Genomic DNA, 24694 nt, shown 5'->3' with positions numbered 1-24694 from the left:
CTAAACATAATCGCTGGCCGCAGACGCTTGCCTATCTCATGATCTCGAAGCCTTTCGAACGCTTCACCATGGAATCCATGTCTGCATACGACATTCGGGTAAAGTCCTGAGCGATCGTGACGGTAGGTGCTTGACGTTCACACCACTCGGCCAACTCATACAGCTGCGAAACCAACGGCAGAGCGGCGTCCACCACTTGTATGATTTCATCTCCCGATAGCCCAAACAGACCGCTATCGGCAGCTCGACCAAGATCGAGATGTATAACGATCACTTTCACAACTACCAGCCACTCTGGCTGTAGCTTCAGTGCCGCTAGGTTTTGCTCGCGTTGAGAAAGAGGTGAACCAGTTGGTCTGAACCAGCTGGAAGCGGGATCCCGCTCCCGAGAGTCAGACATGGCCTCCAGCATGAAAGATGGTGTTCCGTTCAGAGACTTCGCTTCCTCCGCCAAAGTAGTCAAAGGGTGACCTTCCGGATCGACAGGGCCCCATTCTATGTCACAGCATGGAGTCCAGTTCAAGTGTGCAGAGTCGCGGGCAGTGTCCTCCCAGAGTCCGCAGTCTATAACTTTGCCGGTCTTCCAATCAGCTTCGCATGGCTCAGTGACACTCCACGCGCCCGAGCGCCAGGAGAGACTTGAGATCCATTTTCCTGTGACAGAGGCGACTCGGCGCGACTCACGGCAGACTCGTGTGAGTAATGGTGGGCGAGAATTGCTCTTGCTGGTCAATCCGAGTGAACAGGGATACGGTCCCTCATAGTCGTATATGACGTAGGGGATAGGGTCGTCGACTTCGTATACCCGATGAGGTAGGCAGAGGCGCCAGATTTCTTCGCGAAGTTCGAGAGGTAGGCGTGGGAAGAGGTGGAAATCATCGTTGACCATTCTCGCGTCGTTGAAATTAGCGTTGGAGTTTAAAGTAGCGTTGACAGCCTTCAAACTCACAGGTCGAAGAGCTTGAATGAGATCATATACTGTGTGAAGCTCGGAAGGATGATGTGTAGGCAACAAAAGAGTAGGTATGTATGGGTGTGGAAGGAAGATGCTAGCTTATCGATAGATGAGTGGGATATATATATAGTCTTGCGGGATATTAGGTCTTGGCACTATCAGGCAGCAGGCAGGAAGGAGCAAAGAAATAATTCTTTTTTTTCTTCTATAGATAAATTCGGTTCAAGCTGTCTTTGGTAAACAGCAACAGACACTTACATGAAAGGAAGTACTTAGATTCAGAACAGAAGACAGTGGAGACCACTCACCTAACCACTCAAGGTCAAGCAATATAAGGACTAACACCCTCATACCTATCCGGTCTCCTTGGAACAACTCTACCACCAAATCCCTCTTCAGCAGCCTTACCAGAGAAAAAATCAATACTGTCAACAGAACCGGCAGGAGAAGGAGGAGAAGGCGGAATTTTAGACTTTCTAGCATCGATACCAGCCTGCACATCAAGCACAGCGGCATAACTAACAGCTCTAGGGCTGACTCTGGGGACACGGATATCATTGGCAGTAACTGGAGCAGGAGCATCAGCATACACCGAAGAAGTAGGTCTGCGATTGGTATCGAGCCACTGGACGCGGGAAAGGTGACCCCATTGAGGAGTAGAAGTAGTAGGAAACTCAGGCGAAGAATCAGGGTTGTGGGTGAAGATCTCAGGGGTGTTGGCGGCGATGCGGAGATTGGTGTTGTAAGCAGTTGGAGGAGTGTATGGGGTGTTCTCGAGGGTGTTAGCGACTGGGTTTGAGGTTCCACTTCTGGAGGGGGCAGAATCAGTGTCATCATCTCTCAACCACCAAGAATCGCGCGGCGCAGGTCTTGCTCTTCGGATGTTATCAGGATTGTTAGCGCGAACAATGTGCTCAGGAACGACAGGGTTGTTGAGAGTAGCGACGTCAGGGTATCTGTTCGAGGAAGACATGTTTTGCATCTCGATATCGGTCTCGGGCTTGTTTTTGCGGATGGGGAGGCATTGGCAGAATATTTCAGTCCAGCTGGCTGGCTCATACTCGGTTGGTTGACCTGGAGGCATTTTGGGGTTCTGTGGTTTTGTCAGTTGGAGATTGGGGTCAGGTACTTACTGGATTATGAGAAAGTGCTGGAGCCTGCCAGAGGTGTGTGGTGAGTGCTGAGTTAGCTGTCTTGAATTGCCGAAGTCGTTTTGCGTGAGAAAGTGGAAGATGGGAGGGGACTTGTGAGTGGTTTCAACGAGAAGTCGAGGAGGCTCTGGCGGTGTCGAGAGGGAATAGGGCATTGTTCTCCTCTTCTTCGACTTCCTTTGTGTGGCATAGCGAACAATGCAATCCAACAATGTCTTGTGTTAACATAAGGAAAAATACAAAGAGCGTGGATTGAACCTGCTGAGACAACAAAGAACAGGTTCGTCTGGGCCACTGTTGGCAGTGATCTCGGACACGGTCGATACGAGTGTGAGAGTCAATTGCAAGAATTGCGGCTCGATGGGAAAGAGCGACCCAAACCGCACACCCGCCACAGATCCGTCAGGGTGAGGGTACAGACTTACTCTTATGCGATCTTCAGGCTCATCACGGCCATCTCTCTATTTGGACTTCACCCTTGGCTCGAATTATGATCTGATGTCGCCCCAAAGAGGCGCTATGTCAACATGATGATCCAAGTGGTGTGGAAGCGTCTGGTGTTGTAGCGGCGCGGATACCAGCAGGTAGTTTGATTACACGGTGACGTGACTGATAAGCTGAGTGATCAGTTGCTATGCTAGCCGATGCAATGACAGATCAGTAGCATCAATGGTATACGCTGACGAAAACCGTATGTCTGCAATGGTGGGTATGTCAGTCTCGCATGTGTGGCGCATGTCGACATGTGCCAGAGTGAGTGTGATGTCGGATCCGTGTCAAGACAGGGCGTTGGATGGGTACATGGCTGAGTGCTGATCCTGGGTAGTACAAGCCGGACATGTGCCAAGTTTCAATCTCACCCCTGAGTCATGTCATTGTTTCGGACCAGGAATGCTGTTGGGTGTCAGAGTCACCAGGGGAGCAAACAAGTACGAATGATCAGAAATTGAAAACAACAGTCGTTATCATATTCAGCAATGGCAAAGCTAAAGCTTAGGCGTCGTCTGATCTTTCTCAGTCATATCGACGTCAGTAGGCGGCGTGTCTTCCTTGAGCACATCACTTGTCCAAGTCGACGTTGAGCTAATGCTCAGATTACTGGCACGATTGTGCAAAGACGTTGGAGAAGTCTCGTGCTCGGATGCAGTACCCACCGAATTGGGCGTACCCGGCCTGGAGTCAGAAGAAGAGGCCAAACGACTCGAGCGCCTGGCAGTGGTCGGCTTTGGGCGTTCCTTTCTAAGACTCTGAGTACTACTCATTCTGCGAATCTTCTCATCTGGCCGGCGACCGAGCGACTCAGCGATCGAACCTCTAGAACTTGAGCGTGAGTGGCTACCTTCTCGCAAGATTGAGCTCGACCGGGTCTTCTTTTCTCTGATGTGCGACAGACTCTGCTTCTCGCGTAAAGCTTCGCGTTGCAACCTGTTTAGTTGATCATGATTGGGTCTTGTCGGGTGTCGTAGACGAGTCCATCCTCTCCAGCCAGTCCACCAAAGCCAGCCGCCTTCTTGTTTCGCCAATTGTTTCTGTCTTGTCTTGATGATGGCTCGTAATTGTGAGCGTCTCTCGTTTTCCTTTTCCCAATAATTATGTCGGTAAGTATCCCAATCTTCGCGAAAGTCGGGTGAGAATGGTTTTGGTAGTAGAAGAAGCTTGATGACATCTCCACCGGGAGCGACGTCCTCCTCAATCCAGCCATGACGGCCCCCAGTCTCCCATAGACCGACCTTGTCCTTGTTCTCGAGGGTAGATTTTTCAATGTCTTTGGGCATGAATTCGAAGCGCATGCCCTTGATGTGGCCCCACCACCCGTAGGGGTCCAAGAGGGCGAGGTAGCCAAGAGCTTCCTTCCACCAAGGGCCACGAATGACGACGAGTTTGAGGTTGAAGCCTCGTAGACCTCTGTTTGTGATGTTGACCCACTTCCTCGGCCAGCGAATGCCTCGATCCCACATTCCAGTACCCCACAGCAGACCAGCAGTCACAAGGCCTCCAACCCAGCCTAGGCGTTCGGCAATGTCGACGACCCAGTAGGGGGAGCCACCAGTACCCTTGCCATCTTCACGCGGACGCAGGAAGAGCAAATATGTAAAGGTCGAGATCCAGAGAGTAAGGGCGGCCAGTAGGACAAGGTAGAGGCGTAGACGGGCATGCAGACAAAGGTACTGTGCGCGGAGGGAGGATTCGAGGATGAGGAGATTGAGCTTGATCTGCTCGGGCGACGAGGGCAGGTTATTGAGAGGGTCAGATTGGCTTGAAGATTGTGGGCGAGGGGCGGTGATTGAGTCTCTCCGTGAACGGGTCTGGGATAGGTTGGTGGTGCTCTCGCGGCGGGCGGATTGTGCGACCTGATCGAGAGAGACGTCGGGCGGCGGGGCACCCTTGACGATTCTATCCAGCGTGGACGTCATGGCGTGGACGCGTCAAATCAGCTCATGATTGGGGTCGTAGCAGTGTGCGACTCTGTTGGTGGATGATGATATGTGATGATCTGGAAATGACTGGCGTCAGCTCATGCAGGTGCGGCCGTGATTGAAGGAAACGGCGGGCGCGGGACACGGCCTGACCTAAACTCCGGTCCTTGTTGCCTGCATCGTCATCAGACCGTAGTCAAATCCGTACCTGCCTAAACGACCCTTTTGCAATAAAGTCGTTGTCTGTCGCTCTTTCCTTTTCTCTCATTCCGTGTTTCGTCTCCAAGATTAGCCGATTACAACATTCGCGCGCCAGTCGCGCTACCCTCAGCCTTGGGAAACAGGCCTGGAACCAAGTCAGCGAATCATTCAACAACGCCCTCTGCATCAACCGCCACCCAACAGACCTCCCGCACCGATCAAGAAGACCAAGAATGGCTTCCGATACAGAGTCTGGGGGCCAGCGACCAATGCTGGCCTCTCAACGCAAAGACACGCCCTCCGAGGCCACAAGAACTGCAGGGAAGCCTGCCTACTTCCCCCTAGGCTACAAGGAGGGCTTCAGTCAATGGGTGTGTACACTCTTCTGCTAAACTCGCCATTCTTCCTACTAACTCGCCACAGTGGGCTGGTCTCTCTCCTGCCATTACCGAACACCGCGTTCTCTCCTTCATCCCATATCTCCAGAAGCCTCCGACGCATACTCAAACTGGTTCAGCCCCTGCCTCGACTAACGTCTCGACTCAAGACGTCTCCAAGACTGAAGCCCGCCAAGCTGACCCTGTCACTACCTCCGCGCTCAATGATCCCTACGGCCCTCGCAAATGGAACTCGGATCTGGTCGAGCTGTCGGGAAAGAGCCGCTTCTTGAACGAGTTTTCTGTTGAGAGAATTGGCGAGCATGTCGACAACAATCTTGTCATGATCCATGGCTACGGTGCTGGTCTCGGTTTCTTTTACCGCAACTTCGAGAGCCTGTCCAGATTGCCTGGCTGGAAGCTGTACGCTCTGGACATGCTGGGTATGGGTCGCTCGTCCCGACCGCCTTTCAAGATCCATGCCAAAGACCGTCAGGGAAAGATCGAAGAAGCCGAGAGCTGGTTCATTGACGCTCTGGAAGAGTGGCGCATCAAAAAGGGCATCGATCGCTTTACTTTGCTTGGTCACAGCATGGGCGGCTACATGGCTGTCGCATACGCTCTCAAGTACCCTGGCCACCTCAACAAGCTCATCCTGGCCTCACCTGTTGGCATTCCTGAAGACCCCTACGCCGTCAATGCCGATCTGCCCGAGCCCGAAGACTCGACTATGGTCAACGAGTTCACTCAAGATCAAGAAAACTCTGCCAATGGCACAAATCCTGACATCCCAGCCTCAGCAAAGACCGGAGACAACAACAACTTCATGAACGCCAAAGCGAAAAGAGACGCTGCCAACAACAGCGGCAAGCCACCAAGGAAACCTCTACCAAAGTGGCTCTCCACTCTCTGGGACGCAAACATCTCGCCCTTCTCCTTTGTCCGTTGGTCCGGTCCCCTTGGCCCTCGTCTAGTATCAGGTTGGACGAGTCGCCGCTTCAGCCATCTCCCAGCCGACGAATCCCAAGCTCTGCACGACTACAGCTACTCCCTCTTCCGCCAACGTGGATCTGGTGAATACGCACTCGCCTACATCCTCGCCCCTGGCGCCTTTGCCCGCAGCCCCCTGATTCGCCGCATCCAAGGCGTAGGTCGCCAATGGATCTCAGAACCCCATTCTGCACCTGTGCCCGACAACACCTCCTCTGCCCCCAATGGTCTCTCCAAGGTTCGCGAAACCGGTATTCCTGTGGTACTCATGTATGGCGAAAACGACTGGATGGACAAAGACGGTGGGCGGGCGGCAGCAGAAAAGATTCAGGCCGAAAAGCAAAAAGCTTTGGCCACTGCTACTGCAGAGGAAAAGAAGACTGAGAATGGAGATGCCAAGGTGGTGATTATTCGCAAGGCTGGTCACCACGTTTATCTCGATGGCGCGGACCACTTCAACGATGTCATGGACGAGGAGATGAAGGATGTCGAGACTAGAGAGAAGAGGCTAGGGTTCATGAAGTAAGAGACACGGAAGGAAGGAGTTGAAGATACCTATTTGATTTTTTTGCAATTTGCACCCATGGAGTTTAACAGCGGATATAATGCATACCAGATAATCTTCAAGAATTAAAGATATAGAACCGCCGTTTCAGAAGACACTACCTTTCTCACATTCGCCAACGCTTATTCTGTTGTATCTCGGCATGACCAGATGTAAAGGGTGACGACAAGCACTCATAAAGCTCACTGGATTCCCCATGACTCAATCACAGATAGATATACTTGACAATAACGGGCATCATTCAATAAACCCCGGCAATCTTATTCACTGTATATTTCCACTCATTAGAGTAGGAGATCATGCAACCCCCTAACCGGCAAGAAACGCAGAAACAGCACGACTCACACCCTCGACATCCTCATAAACATGCCAATGTCCCACGTTTTCCAAAACCTCGACTGAACTACCTTTAGGCAGCGACGCCGCATACTCCTCACACAGCCGCGGTGGCGATACCTTGTCCTCGGAGCCAGTGATGATCAGCGTCTGTGTTTTGACGGCAGCAAAGTCCAGCTTTGCGGTTGCGTTGGCAAGGGCTGCGCAGGCTTTTGCGTAACCCTCTGGATCTTGACTGAGTAGGGAGAGTCTGATGGCTGTGACTGCTAATGGGTTGTGAGACTTTGTTTTGGACGAGGTGCCTGCTGTGACGATCGCATCGACTACGGTAGACATGCCCTGTGTGCGGACGAGGTGGGCGCGTGCATGCGAGTTTGTGCTGGCGGCTGCGGGAAGAGGCGAGGGAGGTGGACCCACGAGGATGAGTTTGCTGACCGAGTCTGGGTTGTCCAGAGTGAATCTGAGTGCGACGAGGCAGCCCATCGAGTGGGCGAGTAGTGTAGCGCCGCCAGAGATGTTTGCATGATCGAATACGCCCTTGAGATCTGCGGCGAAGGACTCGATGCTGAGATTGCTGAGTGGGGAGGTGGGTGACAAGCCGTGTCCTTCGAGATCGAGGAAGTGAAGATTGTGGCTTTGGTCCAGGTGGGCGGCTTGCACTAGAGGAGTCCAGTAATCTGATGTGCCTCCGAGTCCGTGGACGAACACCAGATTCGGTCCTGAAGCTTGGCCTTGTTGACGGTAGTGCAACAGCTTGTTGTTGATCTTGGTCAAGCCGTTCGAGTCGACGGTCTTGACGTTGGAAAGGGGAAGCTTGTTCATGGCCTCGACAGCAGCAACGGTAGGGTTGGACGATCCGGAGCTGCCGATGCGATTGCTCAGCGAACCAAGGCCGGTCACCGAAACCTCAACCTCGTCGCCAGACTTGAGATAAGTTGGAGGCTTTCTACCAATGCCAACTCCAGCAGGCTTCGAGAAACGTCAGTAATCGTCAGAACACAAGTCACTTGCACTTACAGTTCCAGTAGCCAGAATGTCTCCAGGCATCAGTGTCTGGCCCTCTGACATTGTCTTGATGAGGAAAGGGATGCTGAAGATCAGATCTTCCGTTGTGGCGTCCTGTCTCAGTTCACCGTTTACTTTGGTTTGGACCCTCAGAACTTTGTTGAGCTTGTCTGCTGGCACAGCGATGGGTCCCTGTCCTCGAAGTCAGCAATCTGTTTCGTTCCGGGTCGATTGAGCCTCAGTACGCACCATGGGACAGAAAGTATCAGGCGACTTGCCAATGTAGAACTGCTTGTGATCGCGCTGTCTCTCGCGAGCAGTCATGTCGTTGACAATGGTATAACCCCAGACATGTTGCATTGCGTTCTCCTCGGAGATGCGATGGCCGGCTTTTCCAATGATGACACCAATCTCGCCTTCATAATCGATGGTCTCTGTGAAACCAGGATGAGGGTAGATATCCTCGCCAGCGCCAATGATGGAGGTGAAACGCTTGGTAAAGATGACGGGATGAGTTGGCTGATCGACCTTGTCGGAGCTGTCGAAACCAGAACTGTTGAATTCTTTGGCGTGTTCGGCGTAGTTCTTGCCTACGCAAAGCACGTCTCGGCCACTGATTGGGGGCAGAATCTTGACTTGAGAGGCAGATACGCTCTCGCCAGAGGGAACGATGCCAGATTCTCCAACTTGAATGACTTGATACAGGTCTTCAAGTAGTGTACCAGAGGCAAATGCGAGTGGTTGAATGGTTTCATTCTCAACATCGTAGTGGCCGATGTTTTTTCTTTCAGAGCCTTGAACTTGGTAGGCGATGTAGTTCGTGAGCGAGCTGCCCCCAGTTCCGTTAGAAAACCCATTGGTGCCACTTTGGCCGTTGGTATGATGTCCGGTTGCCATTGCAAGTACTGAAAGGTCAGGTAATACAAATTGTGCTTCTATCAGTGAGATGCCAGAAGGAGAGAAAGCTAGTTGTAGCAAAAATAATTTCATATGCAATGTTTACAAACGTGGGTGTAGCATGAAGACCCCGCCGCCAAACCCCACCTTCCTGTTCCGTACTCCGCGCGTTCCGCGCACAAGAGCGGAGAAGGCGGACATGGCGGAAACGACTTGACGAACTCTGGTCTCAGATCTCCAGCTCTCCCTGTCGTCCACGAGGAAGACTCATGAACTTTGGCACACCAGTCAACTGCGAGGAGGGGCTCGAGATGCGGGGCTGATACCCGCCTAGGCACGACCAAACTCTATACACCATTGTTATGGTCACCACATGTACTTCTTATAGAGACTGATGCCGATGGAAGAGACATGAATCCCAGCATTCGCATCGCATCAAGTTCCATTCACCATGTCCTCCTCATCAGCAACCGAGATCTATGATCAAATTCCTAAGATCGAGCAAAATGGCGATAGCCAACATCTCGAGAGACTGAGGACTGCAGGTGGCCATGTCGACGACCGAAGCCAGCCTGCTCTACCCGTAGTCCATCGGTCCTTCGCCAATCCTGCTCCTCTGGGCTTGCTCTCGTTTGCGACTGGTATATTCCTCATCTCGATTCTTGGTGTGCACGCTCGTGGTATCCAGACTCCAAATGTGCTTGTCGGTGTCCTGTTGTTCTTTGGGGGTGTATGTCAATTCATCTCTGGCATCATGGAGTTTGTTGCTGGCAACACCGTAAGCCTTTTACTTCAGCTGCCTGTCTGAAAGAATCTATACTTACGCTTTCTCAGTTTGGAGCCACCGTCTTCCCTTCCTACGCAGCCTTCAACTTCTCTTACGCTATGATCTACATCCCTGGAACAGGCATCCTCGCATGTGAGAATGGCACTCTCCTTCATCTTTTCTACACATACTAATCCACCAATGCTAGCTTACACCGACGCCAACGGACAACTCAGCGCAGACTTCAACAATGCACTCGGCATGTACTGCTGGGCCTGGTTCATCCTCACCGTCATCTTCACCATCGCCGCAATGCGCAGCTCCTGGGTCTTGTGGTTTACTCTTTTCTTCCTAGACATTGAGTTGGTTCTCCTGGCTTGTGGATACATGTTGGACAGTTCGTCTACTCTGGTTGCTGCCAACTCTGTGGGCTTTGTAGTTGCTTTTTGCAGTTGTGAGTCTTCCCTTTTTGTCCTGGCTTGTATGCTGTGGCTTTTTCGAGTGTCAGTACTGATTGTGTTTAGACTGGGCTGGTTGTGCTGGACTGTGGTCTGGAGGGCTGACTCCTATTGATTTGCCTACCTTTGCCATGACCAAGCAGACCTGAAACGATAGGGATTCTGTCATCATGTGCGTCTGTTCTTGAGCTCGATCAAACATTTGTATATTGGAAGAATGTGTTGGCTGAATATCATAAGTAGAGTCCGAGTCGCTTGAAATGTAGTCGTGTATCTTATCCTACAAAACAAGTCCTTGACGTCTCAAAAGCGATCTTGGTCGTGATCGCGATATACTGTACAATATGTTCTCACACTCGAGATGATAGACAACCCGCATTGCGCAACGAACATGCCTGTGCATATTCTACCTGTAAGCCTGACGAACTGTTATCCTTAAGAATACACTAATTGCAACCACCGTCAATCCAATCACACCCAGAAGCCTCTAACAAACTACCCAATAAATCAAACCCCATCAAACCCTCCCAATCCACCCATGCAACTCCCAAACATCACGCCCAAGACACAACCCAGCCCTCTGCTAATCCCACCCATCATCCCCTAACCTTCTCAATCCAACCCACCTCACCCTCTCCTCAAAGGGATTTCTCACCCCCTTCGTCCTCCCTACCCTCAATCCCCTCCCAAACCTCTGCATATGCTCTCTACTATGAAACCTCCAAAACTGCCACGAGCAATCTTTGCCCACGAAACTCTCAATCACAGCAGCACCGCCAGGGTGTCCAGAGATGAAATCTGTGCAGTCGTAGATGATGTTGTCGATAACCAGCCAGAGGACGTGATGGTCGGCGGTTACAGTGGCGATGGTGGCGGGGGAGATGAAGGGGAGTTGGGAGTTTGGGGTTTGTAGAGGCTGTGTTGGGTAGAGTTGGGAGGTGGCAGTGTAGGTGGTGTTGACGTTTTCGATGAAAGTGGTGGTGCTGTCTTTCTCCTTCTCAGGGCACTTCTCAGGTAACGAAGTGGTGATTTGTTGGCGATTTAGTTGTAGCCAGCCCATTGTTGCTGAGGAGGTGTCCTGATTAAGCGACTACAGGACTATGCGAGGTTTACTCTGGTTTACGGGAAAAACAGTGTAGCAGACTCGGAAGAGACTCTGGCTACTCCCCTCTCGACAACTCAGAATTCACATCGTCCGCATGGTCGAGCGTTGGAAGTCATCACGCAGCGCGGACATACTCTGACACTCAAGCGGGGATAGTCAGTCCACAAAAGACGGAGAAGATTCGCATGGACGAACAGAACCGCGGACAGAGGTGCAGCGGCGGTAGAGCGGACTTGACGGTGAAAGGCGGAGGTACGCATACCAAAGTTTGAGACATCCGCGATTGCCAACTCAGACCGCACGCGAAGTAGACCAGACCACCTCATGCACCCCGCACGCCACCCCCACAGCGCGGAGTTGCGTGTCATGTGCAATGCTGTTTGAACTTTCGAGGTACAACCGTAGCCACGCCATATATATGGTTAGTTACGGGTCTGAGGTGGAAGCATGCGTCCTCAAGCACATCTCACCCACAGCAGAAAATGGCACCACACTCGAACAGAACAGACTCTTTCACCACTACAGATTCGCACGCAAACCCAAAGTTGGCCAAGGCCTCACCACCACGCAATGTGGACTGGATTGAACAGGTCTCGTGGGACTCGAGTCTACAGCCCAAAGACTACGACATCCAGGGCACACATCCAGACTCCAAGATCCTATTTCTCAACGTGAACATTCTCGACTCTACAGGGAAAGAGCCCTACCTCGGAGCTGTGTTGATCGAAGGTCAGAAGCATAACTTCGATCCAGCGGCGCAGCGACATCGACTAACATTAGAATAGGTCAGAAAATCACATACGTGGGTACTGTACCCGACGTCGACGAAATCAGCAAGGACTCCAAAGTCCGCGTCTTCCATGGCCGAGGACGCACTTTGATGTCAGGCTTGGGCGATGCTCACACACATCTTACTTGGAACGGTGGAGATCTCGATCGTCTGGGAGACCTGGGTGTCGAAGAGCACACTCTTTTGACGATGCGGAGCGCGCAATGCTTCATCGACTCCGGCTATACCATGTAAGATGACAGACACACTCTCTGAGACGACGAGACCCATATTGACAAAGTTGACTCAGGTGCTTCGGTGCAGCTTCAGCAAAAGATCGACTCGATGTAGTAATCAGAGACGCCATCAACGCCGGCGACATTCCAGGACCTAGATACCTTGCCAACGGCAAAGAAATGGCTCGCAGAGATGGAGAGTTGGTCGCTGGTATTACTGCCTTTGCAGACGGACCTGACGAGATGCGTGAGGTGATTCGCCATCATGTGGATATTGGCGTTGACAACATCAAGCTGAGCATGTCTGGCGAAGAGGTGAGCTGTTGTCTAGAACCCTGACATGGACCGCGATATTGACCAAGTGTTCCAGATCACTGAGATTCGTTCAGCGCAAGATTGCTACTTTACCGACGAAGAGACGGCAGCCTGTGTTGATGAGGCACACAAGCATGGCAAACGCCTGTGTGCCCACGCACGAGCTCGAGACTCCGTCAAGATGTGTACGTGTCCAGACTCGCTCTGCTGAATGTTAGAAGTCTAACAGATCCTTCAGGTGTTCGACACGGTGTCGAAGCCATATACCACGCCTCATACATCGATGACGAGGGCATGGAGATGCTGGAAGCCGCAAAGACCAAGCACATAGTGGCACCAGCGATCAACTGGCTGATCGCCACACTCAACGAAGCCGAAGCATTTGGCTACAGCCACGCCCAAGCCGAAAAGGTTGGCTACAAACGCGAGCTAGACGCAGCCATCAAGGGTCTTCGAGAGATGCATCGTCGCGGCATAGTCGTACTTCCAGGTGGCGACTACGGTTTCGCGTGGACACCACACGGCACATATGCTCGCGATCTCGAGCACTTTGTGAAGCTACTCGACTTCACACCACATGAGGCGCTCATTGCAGCCACGGCTGGTGTTGCCAAACTGATGATGCGCAGCGATAACCTAGGTAAGATCCAGCCAGGCTTCTTTGCGGACTGCATCTTGATAGATGGCAATCCCTTGGACGACATCACTATCCTGCAAGACCACTCCAAGCTGAACATCATCTGCATCAACGGCAGAGTGCACAAGGCTGGAAGGAAAGAATATATTCCTCCTCCGGTCGCGGGACAAGACAACAACAGCCATGTCATTGTACCAGACATGGAGTATCCAGATGTGGAGAGGGCGATGCAGAAGCAGTATTAGTAGTTCTTGAATATAATGTTCCTGTACATATTCTCGTTCATCATCAAGACCCCTGAGCACCATCGAACGGCAAATCCCAGTGACCCCAAGATACCGCAGAGGGTGTGAGCCACTGTTGAGGATCAAGATGATCGAATATCTGATCCAAGTTACCCGTCTCATCGTCCGCTAGTGGATTCATAGTTACGTCGGTTGTTTGTCCACGTTGCATCTGCGACACTTCGCCGGCATCATCAGAGTCCATTGACAACCCAAGGCCAGCGCTATGGGTGTCGAGTTAGTGTTTACACTTCAACAAGATTCCTTCACAGTACTTACAGTAGTCGACGAAGTATTGGGGCTGCACGTCGACACACCAAGCTCAAATCCGCCAGCTCCTCGAAGCGCCCGACACATTCTCTCAGCAGACGGATACTGTCAGGCAAATCTGAATCTGGTTCGCTAGCTTCAGAGATCGTAGCAATCAATACGACCGCAGCGTGGAAGGTGTGGAAACATCCCAAACCTCGATTGTACCATTGGAAGGGTCCAAACTCAAGGTTGTTATGCAGCGATGAGTGTATCTCGAGCAACGCTCGCGCACTCTCAACACTTCTCAATCGTGCGGTCTGTTGTTGGAAAGGGTCTGGAGAACCTTGCATAAGTATTCGTCGGTGGAGTAGCAATGCAAGCTGGTGTGAAAAGCTATGCAAGATATTGAGATGTATCTTGTGATATGAGGGGATTTCGTCTTGGCGAGAGTGATAAGAATATATGGATTTCCAGAGGCCTCGTTCGTGAATAAGGGCCTTGTCAAGTTCGACAGTGACTTTGGGATCGACTATTGAGGCATTCAGCACACGAGAGCAGATCCTGCTCCCAATATCATATAGGCGGAACTTTAGCAGCAGATAGGACATTTGAGTTGCGCGTCCAGTGTGAATAGGCAGTGAAGTTGAATCTGGCGTCAAGTCGAAGTCGTTGACGTCTGCTGGCATACGCACAGAGTAGTGAGAGCTATTGTAATGAGGTGCCAAATTTCTCATGGACGTGTTTTGTAAGGTGCAGAGCATCATAACGCAAGCCCAGCACCTGCGTCTCTCCTCGCATTCTACGAGATTGAGCTTGAAATTTGAAGGGTCGATGTGGCAGCCGAGCGAGAGTGCCATGTGATATGTGGAGCCTAGCAGAGTCCAAGATTGACCATGGCTATGATTGATGCCATAGATCACAATAATCAACGCCTGCAAGGTTGTGATGTTGTGGCGCCAAAGATAGTTATCCATCTCGAGGCAGCGCATGGCACTCGCTCTGTACCTCTCGGACAAATCGCGAATCTTCGCAGACACAGTTGGCCGCCGACTCAGTTCGCCAAGGAAACCACTGTTTGCATCGCAAGCACTCAAAGCTGTGCTGATGACAGCAAAGAGTAGTGCAAGCCAAGGTAGCGATACGGACTCTGGGTCTTGCTCAAATTGAAAATATTGTTGATGGAAAGTTGGATCGTGCAAGACGTGGAACAGAGGAGAGAAGGATTCAAAGTACATTTCCTTTAGCCGAGTACACAGATTCGATGGCGGCAGCATGGCCAACATGTCGGTCACTCCAAGACCATTAGTCATGTAGTGCGTTCCGAATGGTGATACAAGGCTGTCGAAAGTCTCAGGGCAAGATTCATCGTCTGGTTCCGTTGTAGGCCAACACGGAACAAATCGGACATGACCGGATGCTGACATCTGCAGAGCCCCCTGGCTGCCGGGCACACTATCTGTTGAGACAGACTTGGGCGAAGTTCCATTGTCGGAGGTTGGAAAGTTGACAGCGAGATCTTGAGGTTGTCGCTGCTGATTCGCCAACACTCTCTCGATGCGTGTGATGCGCGCGACAAGGTCTTCGTCGGGTGCTTGTCCTGGAGATCGACTCGCAGATATAGGCGATAAGGGCATAGTCGGCTCTAGAATAGATTGGACAGAATCGCGCGAAAGACGTTGAGCAAATAGACAATTTGCTGATGGAACACCGCGTCTCTTGCAAGTCCCACAAGGAATGCCATCACGAGAGCAACGTATCTTGCGTATGCGACATGGCTCGCAGTTGATTGGCATACGCTTTTGACGACTGTTATGCATTGCAATGTGGCGGTTGTCGTCGAGGCGTGTGTGTGTAATGCGGAGGTGTGAGATATGCGGAGAAGGAAGAGTCCGCGTCTTTTGTGCCATCTCCGCAGCCGCACAACCCCGCTCCGCCTAGTTAGACTTTTCGTCAATGTCTGGGAAAGAGATCTGGCCGGAGGTATGGATCTCGGCTTCGTTGCAAGTGCGTAGACCCAATGAAACAGAAGACCTGCAGGAAAGAACAACTGGCAGGTATTTGTGTTTTCGACGTGTTGTGTGGAAAAGAAGGATGGAAGAGAAGGGCCCAAGAGCGACAAAACGAGGCAGCCCTGCAGAAGAGACCTACATGATGCAATCTACGAGCAAAGGGGTGTGGCATCAAGTGTTGTGGAAGCTAGTACATGCGAATTGTCACGGGGCTGGGCGATGGCTCGCCAGCAGTGATAAATCGAGTGAGGATGGAGATGAGGTGGCTTCCAGAGGAAAATAGTGGTCGGAGCATCATCGGCATGTTTTGAGGCCGACGCGCAAGCACTTTGGTGGAAGCGACGCGAACGTGTCCGGAGAGCTTGAGCTATGCTTCAAAGATCAAGTAGTCACCATACACAACCATCGCAATGGCAAACCGAGGATACGATGTAGTAGTCGATGTCGACGCAGAGGTGTGTGCTTTTTCGTGCTGTCCTATACCCGACTCATCCACTGACACCATGGCAACAGGGCGATCTCGGTCATACCGACCTGCAAGAGGATCTCGAGTTCCACTCGTCCAGTACGCTCCCTCGCCTTGTCGCATACCCTCTGAAGCTCTGACACACCCTCGTAGACTTTGAAACCTCAAACTCGACTCGTGGCAAGCTGCCCACAGGCAACAACTCATTCCTCCCAACCTCCAACAATGGTAACCCCTCGGTCACGAGTAGCAAACACTACCTCTGGAGCATTTCCTTCTACGCCCAATTCTTCGACGTCGACACCTCCGAAGTCGCTCGTCGCTGCCGCGCCGCCATTTTCCCTCTCTCCAACTTCCTGGACGTGCTAGATGGAAACCCCGATCTATACGGTCCCTTCTGGATCGCTACCACCGTCGTCGTCATCCTCTTCCTCACAGGTACCATTTCGCAATATTTGGCCAAAGAGGGAAAGAAACATTTCATCTACGACTTTACCCTGCTCTCTGGCGCTGCAGGCTTGATTTATGGATACACCTTCCTCATCCCTGTTGCCTTGTGGGGTGCTTTGAAGTGGTTCAGAGCTGAATCTGCAAACTTGCTCGAGTGCGTCTGTCTGTACGGCTATGCGAACCTCATCTGGATCCCTGTGGCCTTGATTTCTTGGTCGCCAATCTCCATTTTGAACTGGGTCTTCGTTGCCGTCGGACTTGCGGCTTCAGGCGTCTTCTTGGTCAGGAATCTGTATCCTGTGCTGAGTGCTACGGATGTCAAGACCAGCAAGATTTTGTTGGTCGTTGTTGTGGCACTGCACTTTGGTCTTGCTCTCGCCATCAAGATCTTGTTCTTTGCGTAAGTATTTCCTCATCCCCTTTCAATGACATGTTGCTGATTCTGATGACAGACACGGCAGCCCCGCCAAAAAGGACGCAGCACCAAAAGGAGACGATGACAAGGCCGCGCGCATGTTGTTTGGCCTGTAGGTCTGACAAATCCTTTGAATACGTCCTTCACAAATGGCTGGGTGCGAGTACGATAGTAGCAATTAGAAGTTTCCATACCCCTTGACGACAATGTTTGCCTTTCATTACCATCACTACGGCATATCTTCCGTATACTCTTGCATCTAGGACCCCCGGCTGTGTGTCAAGATATAACATCGCCATACTTGAGAGACACGTTGACTGGAGTTAGCTTTATATTCCAGCAGAATTTATTGGTCGTCCGTTGTCGCTATGCGCTTGTGTGATCAAGGCCACTTGACAGCCAGATCATTATCGGCCAACGGTGTCAGAGGTATCAAAGTGGTCCCGCAACTTATACTGCACCTCCAGAATGAATCCAAAGTAGCAAAGGGGCCGGCGGAATCACGATTTTTGGTATAGATATCTCAGACATGCTTCGGTGTATGCGATTGTCGGTCATCTGATAAGATCTTGGCAGACCCCTTTGCTTAGGTAATCGACTTGAGCGCGGTCGATGCTATGATCAAGTTCCTCCTCCCAGCATCATTTATCACCATTAACTTGGTACCTAGCAAAATCATGTTATATTTGAGGACGATCCAGGGCTTCGATCGTTCTGAATCAGTTTTCTGACTAAATTGTCGAGAGTTGGCATTGATTCTCTGGTGGATGCGCCAACAGTCCCTCGTTCACCGCATTGAAACCAGCCTACCTCCTCATTGGGCATCGACCGTAACAAATTAATGACCATACTACCCCAGCCAGGCTGAGTATTGTATCGTGCGAGTACGTCTAGATAGTTGATGTCGCTAGGCGACTCGCTCATCCTTTGTCAAGATGAATGTGGAACGTGTTCCGCTTCCGGAGCCACTGCTTTGTTCTCTGCTCTCGGCAGTAGATCTGGCCAGTCCAAGTAATCAAGGATGATATCTGTATATCTAGATATAGAATGCTGCATCCTTATATCCCGCTCACACGAAGATCTGAGTTTAACTTGGTCGCACGCACTAGAATTTTAGATCACAATGTTCTTAGCAAACAGCCGATCACCAAAGGTTACCATTCTCAGGCGTACTGACTCTAAGCAATCGGTCACCAAAGAAGAGTTTGCTGAGTTGTTCGGTTCGTCAGCTCCACCACGACCACCACGACTATCTCCACCTTTACCACCGTTGCCGGCTTCGCCCAAGTTACCCATTCTTCGCAATACAGTACCTTACCCATACCTTGATGAAGACGATCCATTGATCAAAGGATTTGGTCTCGACTTTTTGTTGCAAAATGGCTATATGAATCTTCCCTCCAAACCCAACCCGGATCCAGGATTCGGATATGGCAAACATACGACGCCAGCAGTTGCCTTCCGCCAATACAAAGGAACTGGGCGCAATACTGATGCCAGGAATTTCGTGTCGCCAGTGGAAGAACAGTACTATATCCACCCCATTTTCTCTCGCGACAGGTGGAACCTACACGAATTAGGCAGTACTTATACGCCACACTGGGATGCGCTCAAACCTGTCTGGCAGCTTGCCACCTTACTACTGGAAGAAAAGGTAATGTCAGGATTTTTGTGCGGTATGCTGGAAAAGAGTACGCACCGCGACACTAATGAACCCTTCGATGGTGAGAAGACCTACTCATTTGAAGCCAAGCAGAACGTCAAGCAGGAAGAGCTATGGGATCTGTGGGACAAGATCTGGAGATTGAAGGACATCGTCAAGTTCGAAGCAATGGAGAAGACTCGAGCCAACGACCATACAACTTTTGGAGTCACCATACCCGAGGCGTCAATTCCTGGACTGACTCCCTCGTAAGTGTTCCAGTGTTCATCCCATTCCTCTACTGCACTCTCGATCTCCGGTTCGCAGACTCTGGCCACCAACAACTAATTCAGAATACAGTGGTAAAGGATCAACGATATCCATCAATTAGGACATACTCTCTATCCTCTGCTCGAAGACTAGACCCATGCAGTATTCATCCTTTGACAAGATCGATGAAGCTTCTTGTCTGCTTCGCCTTCGCTACCAATTGGCTATGACCCTTGTCCACGAACTTGTACATGCTCTCTGGATTGCTCACTTCGCTGGATTAAAAGAACCCTTCTACCGAGACTATCGCTACGCGGAACTGGGCTGGACGCATGAGTGCTTGTTTGTCGACGGCGCAATCGCCAACATTTCCAACCGCGTGGTATCTCCCTACGGGTTCAGTATAGTAGATTGGCCTGGCACAGGATTAGTAGCAGGCGGGTTTCCTATTCGGGCATCCTCTGATGCTAACCTACCGATCACTTATTTTCCTGTGCCCATGGACTGGCTTCCAAAACACTTCACGCAACAGTTTTGGGATAATGTGCAAAGATTTGGCTTACCTGCATTCAAATGTCCAAGACCGGTTCATTGTGCTCGTCGATAAGCACTTTCAACGGATCAACCCATCGACTTTGCTATCTTTGTATGCAAGCGATGTGTGTCTACTCAAAAAGCCTCACGTCAGACCATGAATTCTAGAAGCTACTTTTCTTATCTGGGTCTGCTGATCACCTTTGTATACTAGCAATCACAAATTGTCCACTTTGTTATCACCACTCACTTTGTCCTTTTGTCTGCTTCGCTTGACAACCAGCCATATAAGCCTTGCTTACCACCCCCTTCAGCCTTGGACATCAGTATCTGGATCTCCACATTACAACTCATGATTCTCTACTTGGTCACTGGCGACAAGAACTGATAATCGAGCTCAACGGCCGTTCTATAGCCGAAGTCCATCACAAAACTGTCTACCACTTGCTGAATCCTTCAATTGCGCTCTACCGGCTTTTTGTAAGCAAGGGTCTTTAACGACGATGCTCGCACTAAAGACTTCGCTTCCATATATATCTGCTTGGCGGATTCCCCGCTGGTGGTTCGTTCCACTATATATACCGCCGATGTGCTTGACCCTGCCTACTGGACAGGCTTTTGCCATTCAAGGATCGTAGGCGGTTGCGGCTTTACTGTCGTCAACGCTTTCCAATTCGACAAGACTCACTCCACTTCTGCAAAGCCGATCGAGAAAAATGACATTGCCTACGATGGACGTCGACTGGTCTTCTCAAGCTCCTCTTCCAGGCCGAAAGATATATACCAAAATATGGATTCTCTTTGTGCCTGGAGGCTTTGAGATCGTCGTCCGTTGACGCTCAAGACTCCGTTTCTCTCTAACACGGGCCAAAAACACCCATTGGCTGAGCTGTCCCTGTTTTATTCTTCGAGCCTAGGCAAGAGACGGAGGATTGTCGTTTCAATACCTCCTCTCCTCCTAATGCCGATCGAGCGCTGAATTCCATCGATCAATACTGGTCAGGCAATCTGTCTAAGGCTACCATCCCGATGCAGCCTGAGCCATTCATGCAGGACCCGCTTGTCGATACAGTTACGTTTATACGTAACACCAGCGATCCTATGCCTACGAGAGTACGATGCTGACCACCATGGCCGCCTTCACAGATACAATGGGTATCGAGATGTATCATGCTGTTCATCAGGATCAAGCGCCGCATCGACGACTTCACCAGTGAAGTCTTGCATACCACCTTCGAGCATATTCAGGGGATCGCTGTCGTCATCTGGCAAGCTCTTGTCAATGGATACTCTGGTGCAGACGCTCAGGCGCTTCGCAGTGGTGGAAGTGCTTGGTGTTAAGGTCGCTACAGAAGTCGAAGCGACTATCGCAAACATCCAAGAGATCAAAAATCACATGATTGAGATCATTCTGCCCAAGATAGAAAGGGTTCTCGATTGCACTCCGGAAGTCGCACATGAAGATCAACCTGCTGAGACTCGCACCTACATTCACCAGCTGCAGGCTAAATCCGACATGAAGGATCTTGTCAAAGTCTTGGGCATGCTGTTTCGCCTATGCGCGACTCTCGTTGGAACCAACCCCAAGTACCGAAGACACTACACACCAGCCCAGATCGACCGGACCATCATGATCTTGAGATACCATCTGGAACACGACAGCATGAAGCACTGGCGAAAGACCACAACAGCTTTTGGTCAGGTACCTCACCTCGTGATGCTCGGCGCTGTCTCCCACAGCGTTGATTACGCTACTTCCATGCACTGTTGACGCTCTTCATAGATGACCGAGTGTGACGTTCGCAGAGATAAGCATGAGAATGTCTTTACCCCTGAATGCGATCACGCTTATTGCTTCCCATGTCTGAATCAACTTTCCAAGCAATTCATCCGTCAGGAGTCCACGTTCCCCGTTTCCTGCTGCAACCATGAAGTTTCCTACGGCCAAGTTCAGAAGGAGTCGGAACTTCATGTCCGTATTCAGTTCGCCGCAGCTCAAGAGGAGTACTCAAGGCATCATCCATACAGAAAAATTGGCAAGTAGTCATCGGATGCCGCAAGTAGATGACCGCGGCGCGAGTCGAGTATCACCATCAAAACATCCGCCACCTCCGCGAGTGACCATCTCCACAACCACATCATCATCATGTCGCGATATCACAGACAGTTCATTCGCACTGCACTTCTCCCAATCATCAAGTCATCAGCAGAACTTCTGAGCCTACGGTTACCAAGGCTCAAGTCCATTGATCTCTATCTCGCGCGACCGATCATTGACCAAGAACTTCTCCCACACCAGCATGACTGGTATCATTTCTTCGATTGTTGCGACGAGTGTTGGCGCCGGCGACACTTCTACAGATGCCGCGGTTGCTCAAGTACCAAGTGTCGCGAATGTCGTAACAGAGCCGGAGAACTCGACATTGACTTTGCGCCTTGAGACATTGATGACTCCGACATCACCGCAATATCAACAGCATCTTTAATTTCTTTACTACGCTTGTTTTTGCTGTTGCCCTGAGCTCTAGAGAGCTGATTAAGAGCAATGTTTCACGACGAAGCACTATCGCCTCACAGCACAGTCCCCTGCCAACCGGCAAATGTACCATGGGAGATGCTGGCCTCGAGTCTCTTGCCAGAACTCAAGGATGGCAAACCTGCAACCGCTGCAAATCCGTGGTTCAACTGAGCATGGGCTGCAACCATGTCACGTATGTTTATCTCCACAATCTTGTCTGACAATCGCTAAAATCAAGTAGCTGCCGTTGTGGCCATCAGTTCTGCTATGTATGCGGCGCACCTTGGAAGACCTGTGGCTGCCAGCAGTGGTCAGAAAGAAACCTCCAGCAAATCCTCGCTATCCAGAACCGCGAGGAACCTCTTCCTGCTGGTGGCATCTGTTGCGTTCGCCACGACTGGTGGATCGAGCGTGGTCGTGCACCTTGCGGTGAATGCGGTCGCCGTCGTCGTGCTCTGAGATGCCGCAACTGCCCTTCGGTTACCTGCCGCGAGTGCAGAGACAGGGCCGGCGCCTTCGGTCTCTTGGGCATGTAAGCTTTCCAGGAGCCAATACCTCAAGCTCTTACCTGGACTTGCGTTGCACACTTTCGAACCCCTCAGCAAATGTCACAAGTGCCGACAGTCATCCACAAGACCTTTTCCAGCGGCGAACGAAATCTTTCAAAGACGAGCACCGGCGACAAGCATGTTTCCATGGACAAATGCATTCTTCAAGCGAACCATACTCCTTTTTCAACGACCAATACGCGCCTTCAGCGAGCTCAGCCACGAGCCTTTTCCAGTGATGCACCCAAGCTCTTTTCCAGCGACAGGCCCTTTTTTTCCAATGACAGCCTTGTTGTCTTTTCAGCAACGGACACCTCGTTCGAAGATGGACCTTTTCCTCGGCAAACGAGTTTCTTCTCAGTACCCGGCGTGCATTTCAAGCAACTCCGGCAACCAGCAAAGTTTCCTTTTATCACAAGCACTTTAAATTCTTCTTCTTTCAGCTTCCAGCAATCAGCATTCAACGTCAGGATGCTCTCTCAACCTCTTCCCTGGAAGCAACACACCTCCTTTTCGAGCAATGACCTTCGCCTTTTCACTCCAGCGACAAACTCTGTCCGCAGCATCCAACGCCTTCTTTCCGTTTAAGGTACGAGCCAGCGACGAAGTCCTCGTTTCCATTCCAGCAATAAACCTCCTTTTCTTCATCAGCAATGAGCTCTTTTCGTTATCAGCATTCGTAATCCCTGTCCAGCGACGACTCGGGCATTCTTCTCCAGCAACCAGCTGTTCTTCCTTCTAAGCGCTTGGGTTTTCTGCTTTGCCCTGGACATCCACGATGCGTAGTTAGTGCATACAATAATAATTTTCATTTCCAGAAAATTAGTCTTATGAGTAACGACTGGGTCCATGCTAAAGATGCACGATTCAATAGTTTAGGCTTGTGTTCAGAGATCGAAGAGATGGAGGGGGTGTAAATAGATCACTCGTTCCTGATGATAACTAACATAACCATTTCCCCTTCTCCACTAGGCTATCCACTCGAACTGCTTGACGAAGAACTGCTTGACGAAGAACTGCTCGAAGAGGAAGAGCTGCTGGATGAAGAAGAACTGGATGAACTTGATGATGAAGAACTTGAAGAGCTGGATGAGGAACTTGGAGAACTTGACGCAGAACTCGAGGAACTCGATGAAGAAGAACTCGACGATACATTGCTCGACGAAACAGAGCTCCACGAAGAACTGCTTGACACCGAGCTGTTGACGCTACTGCTGCTACTGCTACTTTTCAGTGCAGAAGAAGAGACCGACGTTGCGTTGTACGGTGAGAATGCATTGCTCGAAGAAACCGTGTTGGCCGAATGGGATGCTTGTTCCCCTTTTTCGACACGTACAGCCGCCATTATAGCGCCTCCCACATTCAGAGTCAAAAGACTCAATAGAAAGGTTGCCAGGATCTCAGGGGTATTGGCGCCAGCTAGGACACTCGAAGCAGCAGGTGCAAATGGTAAAAGCATCCAAGCTAACTTCAGATCTTGAGGCGTTGGTGTTGATCCGCCGCTCGGGCCGGGTGACGGTGTCGGTCTGTCTTTACCTTTCTAAGGTAAGCTCCTCGATGTACATGGTGTCTTGGAAGACGGCTGACCTGATGGCGAAGCTGCAGGGGATCCTTTCTGCGCAGGCCTTTTGTCAAAGGGGTTGTTGAGAGTTGGCTTCCACGGCTGTTTCTTGGAGGGCTCTGGCTTCTTGTCATGTGGCGTCTTCTTGTCGGCGGCTGGCTTCTGTCCGGGCGGTGGCTCTTTCGTAGAAGGTGTATTTTGGTTAGAAGCTGGCGTCTTGTCGGGCGACGACGTTCTGTCTGACGGTGGCTTGTTGTCGGAAGCTGGCTTCTTTTTGAAGGGATTCTTAAGAGGCGACTTCCATGGTGCCTTGGTGGGAGGCGGAGTAGACGGTTTTGGCTTCTTGTCCGGCGATGTCTTTTTGTCGGGCGCAGGTTTCTTGTCAGGTGGTGGCTTCTTATCCGGAGGCGGCTTCTTGCCCGGAGGTGGCTTCTTGTCTGGCGTTTTCTTCTTGTCTGGCGTTTTGTTCTTGTCTGGCATTATCTTCTTGTCTGGCATTATCTTCTTGTCTGGCATTATCTTCTTGTCTGGCATTATCTTCTTGTCTGGCATTATCTTCTTGTCT

The 24694-nt window shown here is 51.0% G+C and overlaps 12 protein-coding genes across 12 annotated transcripts; 6 read left to right on the top strand and 6 right to left on the bottom strand.

Annotated features, from left to right (window-relative positions):
• Positions 1 to 31: 31 nt before the first annotated feature.
• Positions 32 to 2039, bottom strand: M436DRAFT_65417 (uncharacterized protein; the record flags this gene model as incomplete). The annotated part of the gene is made up of 2 exons (XM_013570116.1): positions 32 to 1049; positions 1309 to 2039. The coding sequence occupies 2 exons, from the start codon at positions 2037 to 2039 to the stop codon at positions 32 to 34; spliced, it is 1749 nt and encodes a 582-aa protein (XP_013425570.1).
• A 1557-nt stretch (positions 2040 to 3596) lies between these two features.
• Positions 3597 to 4520, bottom strand: M436DRAFT_14736 (uncharacterized protein; the record flags this gene model as incomplete). Its single annotated transcript, XM_013569933.1, has 1 exon — positions 3597 to 4520. A coding segment is annotated over one exon (924 nt), but the record flags the coding sequence as incomplete, so codon positions are not given.
• Positions 4521 to 4957: 437 nt separating this feature from the next.
• Positions 4958 to 6617, top strand: M436DRAFT_74343 (alpha/beta-hydrolase; the record flags this gene model as incomplete). Its single annotated transcript, XM_013570194.1, has 2 exons — positions 4958 to 5095; positions 5148 to 6617. 2 exons carry the CDS (start codon positions 4958 to 4960, stop codon positions 6615 to 6617), a joined length of 1608 nt encoding a protein of 535 aa, XP_013425648.1.
• Positions 6618 to 6965: 348 nt separating this feature from the next.
• On the bottom strand, positions 6966 to 8894 carry M436DRAFT_83553 (fumarylacetoacetate hydrolase-like protein; the record flags this gene model as incomplete). Its single annotated transcript, XM_013570193.1, has 3 exons — positions 6966 to 7961; positions 8010 to 8189; positions 8247 to 8894. 3 exons carry the CDS (start codon positions 8892 to 8894, stop codon positions 6966 to 6968), a joined length of 1824 nt encoding a protein of 607 aa, XP_013425647.1.
• A 451-nt stretch (positions 8895 to 9345) lies between these two features.
• Positions 9346 to 10267, top strand: M436DRAFT_83552 (uncharacterized protein; the record flags this gene model as incomplete). Its single annotated transcript, XM_013570192.1, has 4 exons — positions 9346 to 9672; positions 9729 to 9813; positions 9869 to 10114; positions 10185 to 10267. 4 exons carry the CDS (start codon positions 9346 to 9348, stop codon positions 10265 to 10267), a joined length of 741 nt encoding a protein of 246 aa, XP_013425646.1.
• A 434-nt stretch (positions 10268 to 10701) lies between these two features.
• M436DRAFT_74340 (fatty acid desaturas-like protein) lies at positions 10702 to 11178 on the bottom strand (the record flags this gene model as incomplete). The annotated part of the gene is made up of 1 exon (XM_013570191.1): positions 10702 to 11178. The coding sequence occupies one exon, from the start codon at positions 11176 to 11178 to the stop codon at positions 10702 to 10704; it is 477 nt and encodes a 158-aa protein (XP_013425645.1).
• A 527-nt stretch (positions 11179 to 11705) lies between these two features.
• Positions 11706 to 13425, top strand: M436DRAFT_83550 (isoaspartyl dipeptidase-like protein; the record flags this gene model as incomplete). Its single annotated transcript, XM_013570190.1, has 5 exons — positions 11706 to 11952; positions 12009 to 12243; positions 12303 to 12543; positions 12599 to 12728; positions 12782 to 13425. The coding sequence occupies 5 exons, from the start codon at positions 11706 to 11708 to the stop codon at positions 13423 to 13425; spliced, it is 1497 nt and encodes a 498-aa protein (XP_013425644.1).
• A 314-nt stretch (positions 13426 to 13739) lies between these two features.
• Positions 13740 to 15533, bottom strand: M436DRAFT_51231 (uncharacterized protein; the record flags this gene model as incomplete). The annotated part of the gene is made up of 1 exon (XM_013570028.1): positions 13740 to 15533. One exon carries the CDS (start codon positions 15531 to 15533, stop codon positions 13740 to 13742), a length of 1794 nt encoding a protein of 597 aa, XP_013425482.1.
• Positions 15534 to 16135: 602 nt separating this feature from the next.
• Positions 16136 to 17045, top strand: M436DRAFT_50991 (Yip1-domain-containing protein; the record flags this gene model as incomplete). The annotated part of the gene is made up of 3 exons (XM_013569986.1): positions 16136 to 16180; positions 16239 to 16290; positions 16345 to 17045. 3 exons carry the CDS (start codon positions 16136 to 16138, stop codon positions 17043 to 17045), a joined length of 798 nt encoding a protein of 265 aa, XP_013425440.1.
• Positions 17046 to 18179: 1134 nt separating this feature from the next.
• On the top strand, positions 18180 to 19575 carry M436DRAFT_65409 (uncharacterized protein; the record flags this gene model as incomplete). Its single annotated transcript, XM_013570115.1, has 2 exons — positions 18180 to 18967; positions 19122 to 19575. 2 exons carry the CDS (start codon positions 18180 to 18182, stop codon positions 19573 to 19575), a joined length of 1242 nt encoding a protein of 413 aa, XP_013425569.1.
• A 1209-nt stretch (positions 19576 to 20784) lies between these two features.
• Positions 20785 to 23156, top strand: M436DRAFT_65408 (uncharacterized protein; the record flags this gene model as incomplete). Its single annotated transcript, XM_013570114.1, has 6 exons — positions 20785 to 21204; positions 21286 to 21542; positions 21745 to 21880; positions 22080 to 22213; positions 22262 to 22552; positions 22667 to 23156. 6 exons carry the CDS (start codon positions 20785 to 20787, stop codon positions 23154 to 23156), a joined length of 1728 nt encoding a protein of 575 aa, XP_013425568.1.
• A 380-nt stretch (positions 23157 to 23536) lies between these two features.
• On the bottom strand, positions 23537 to 24681 carry M436DRAFT_83545 (uncharacterized protein; the record flags this gene model as incomplete). Its single annotated transcript, XM_013570189.1, has 3 exons — positions 23537 to 23776; positions 23905 to 24104; positions 24156 to 24681. The coding sequence occupies 3 exons, from the start codon at positions 24679 to 24681 to the stop codon at positions 23537 to 23539; spliced, it is 966 nt and encodes a 321-aa protein (XP_013425643.1).
• Positions 24682 to 24694: the final 13 nt, after the last annotated feature.

This window comes from Aureobasidium namibiae (assembly GCF_000721765.1).
Source record: "Aureobasidium namibiae CBS 147.97 unplaced genomic scaffold scaffold_13, whole genome shotgun sequence".
Classification (NCBI taxonomy): Eukaryota; Fungi; Ascomycota; class Dothideomycetes; order Dothideales; family Saccotheciaceae; genus Aureobasidium; species Aureobasidium namibiae.
Note: the sequence above shows the minus strand (reverse complement) of the source record. Positions and strands in the feature narration are given on the sequence as shown.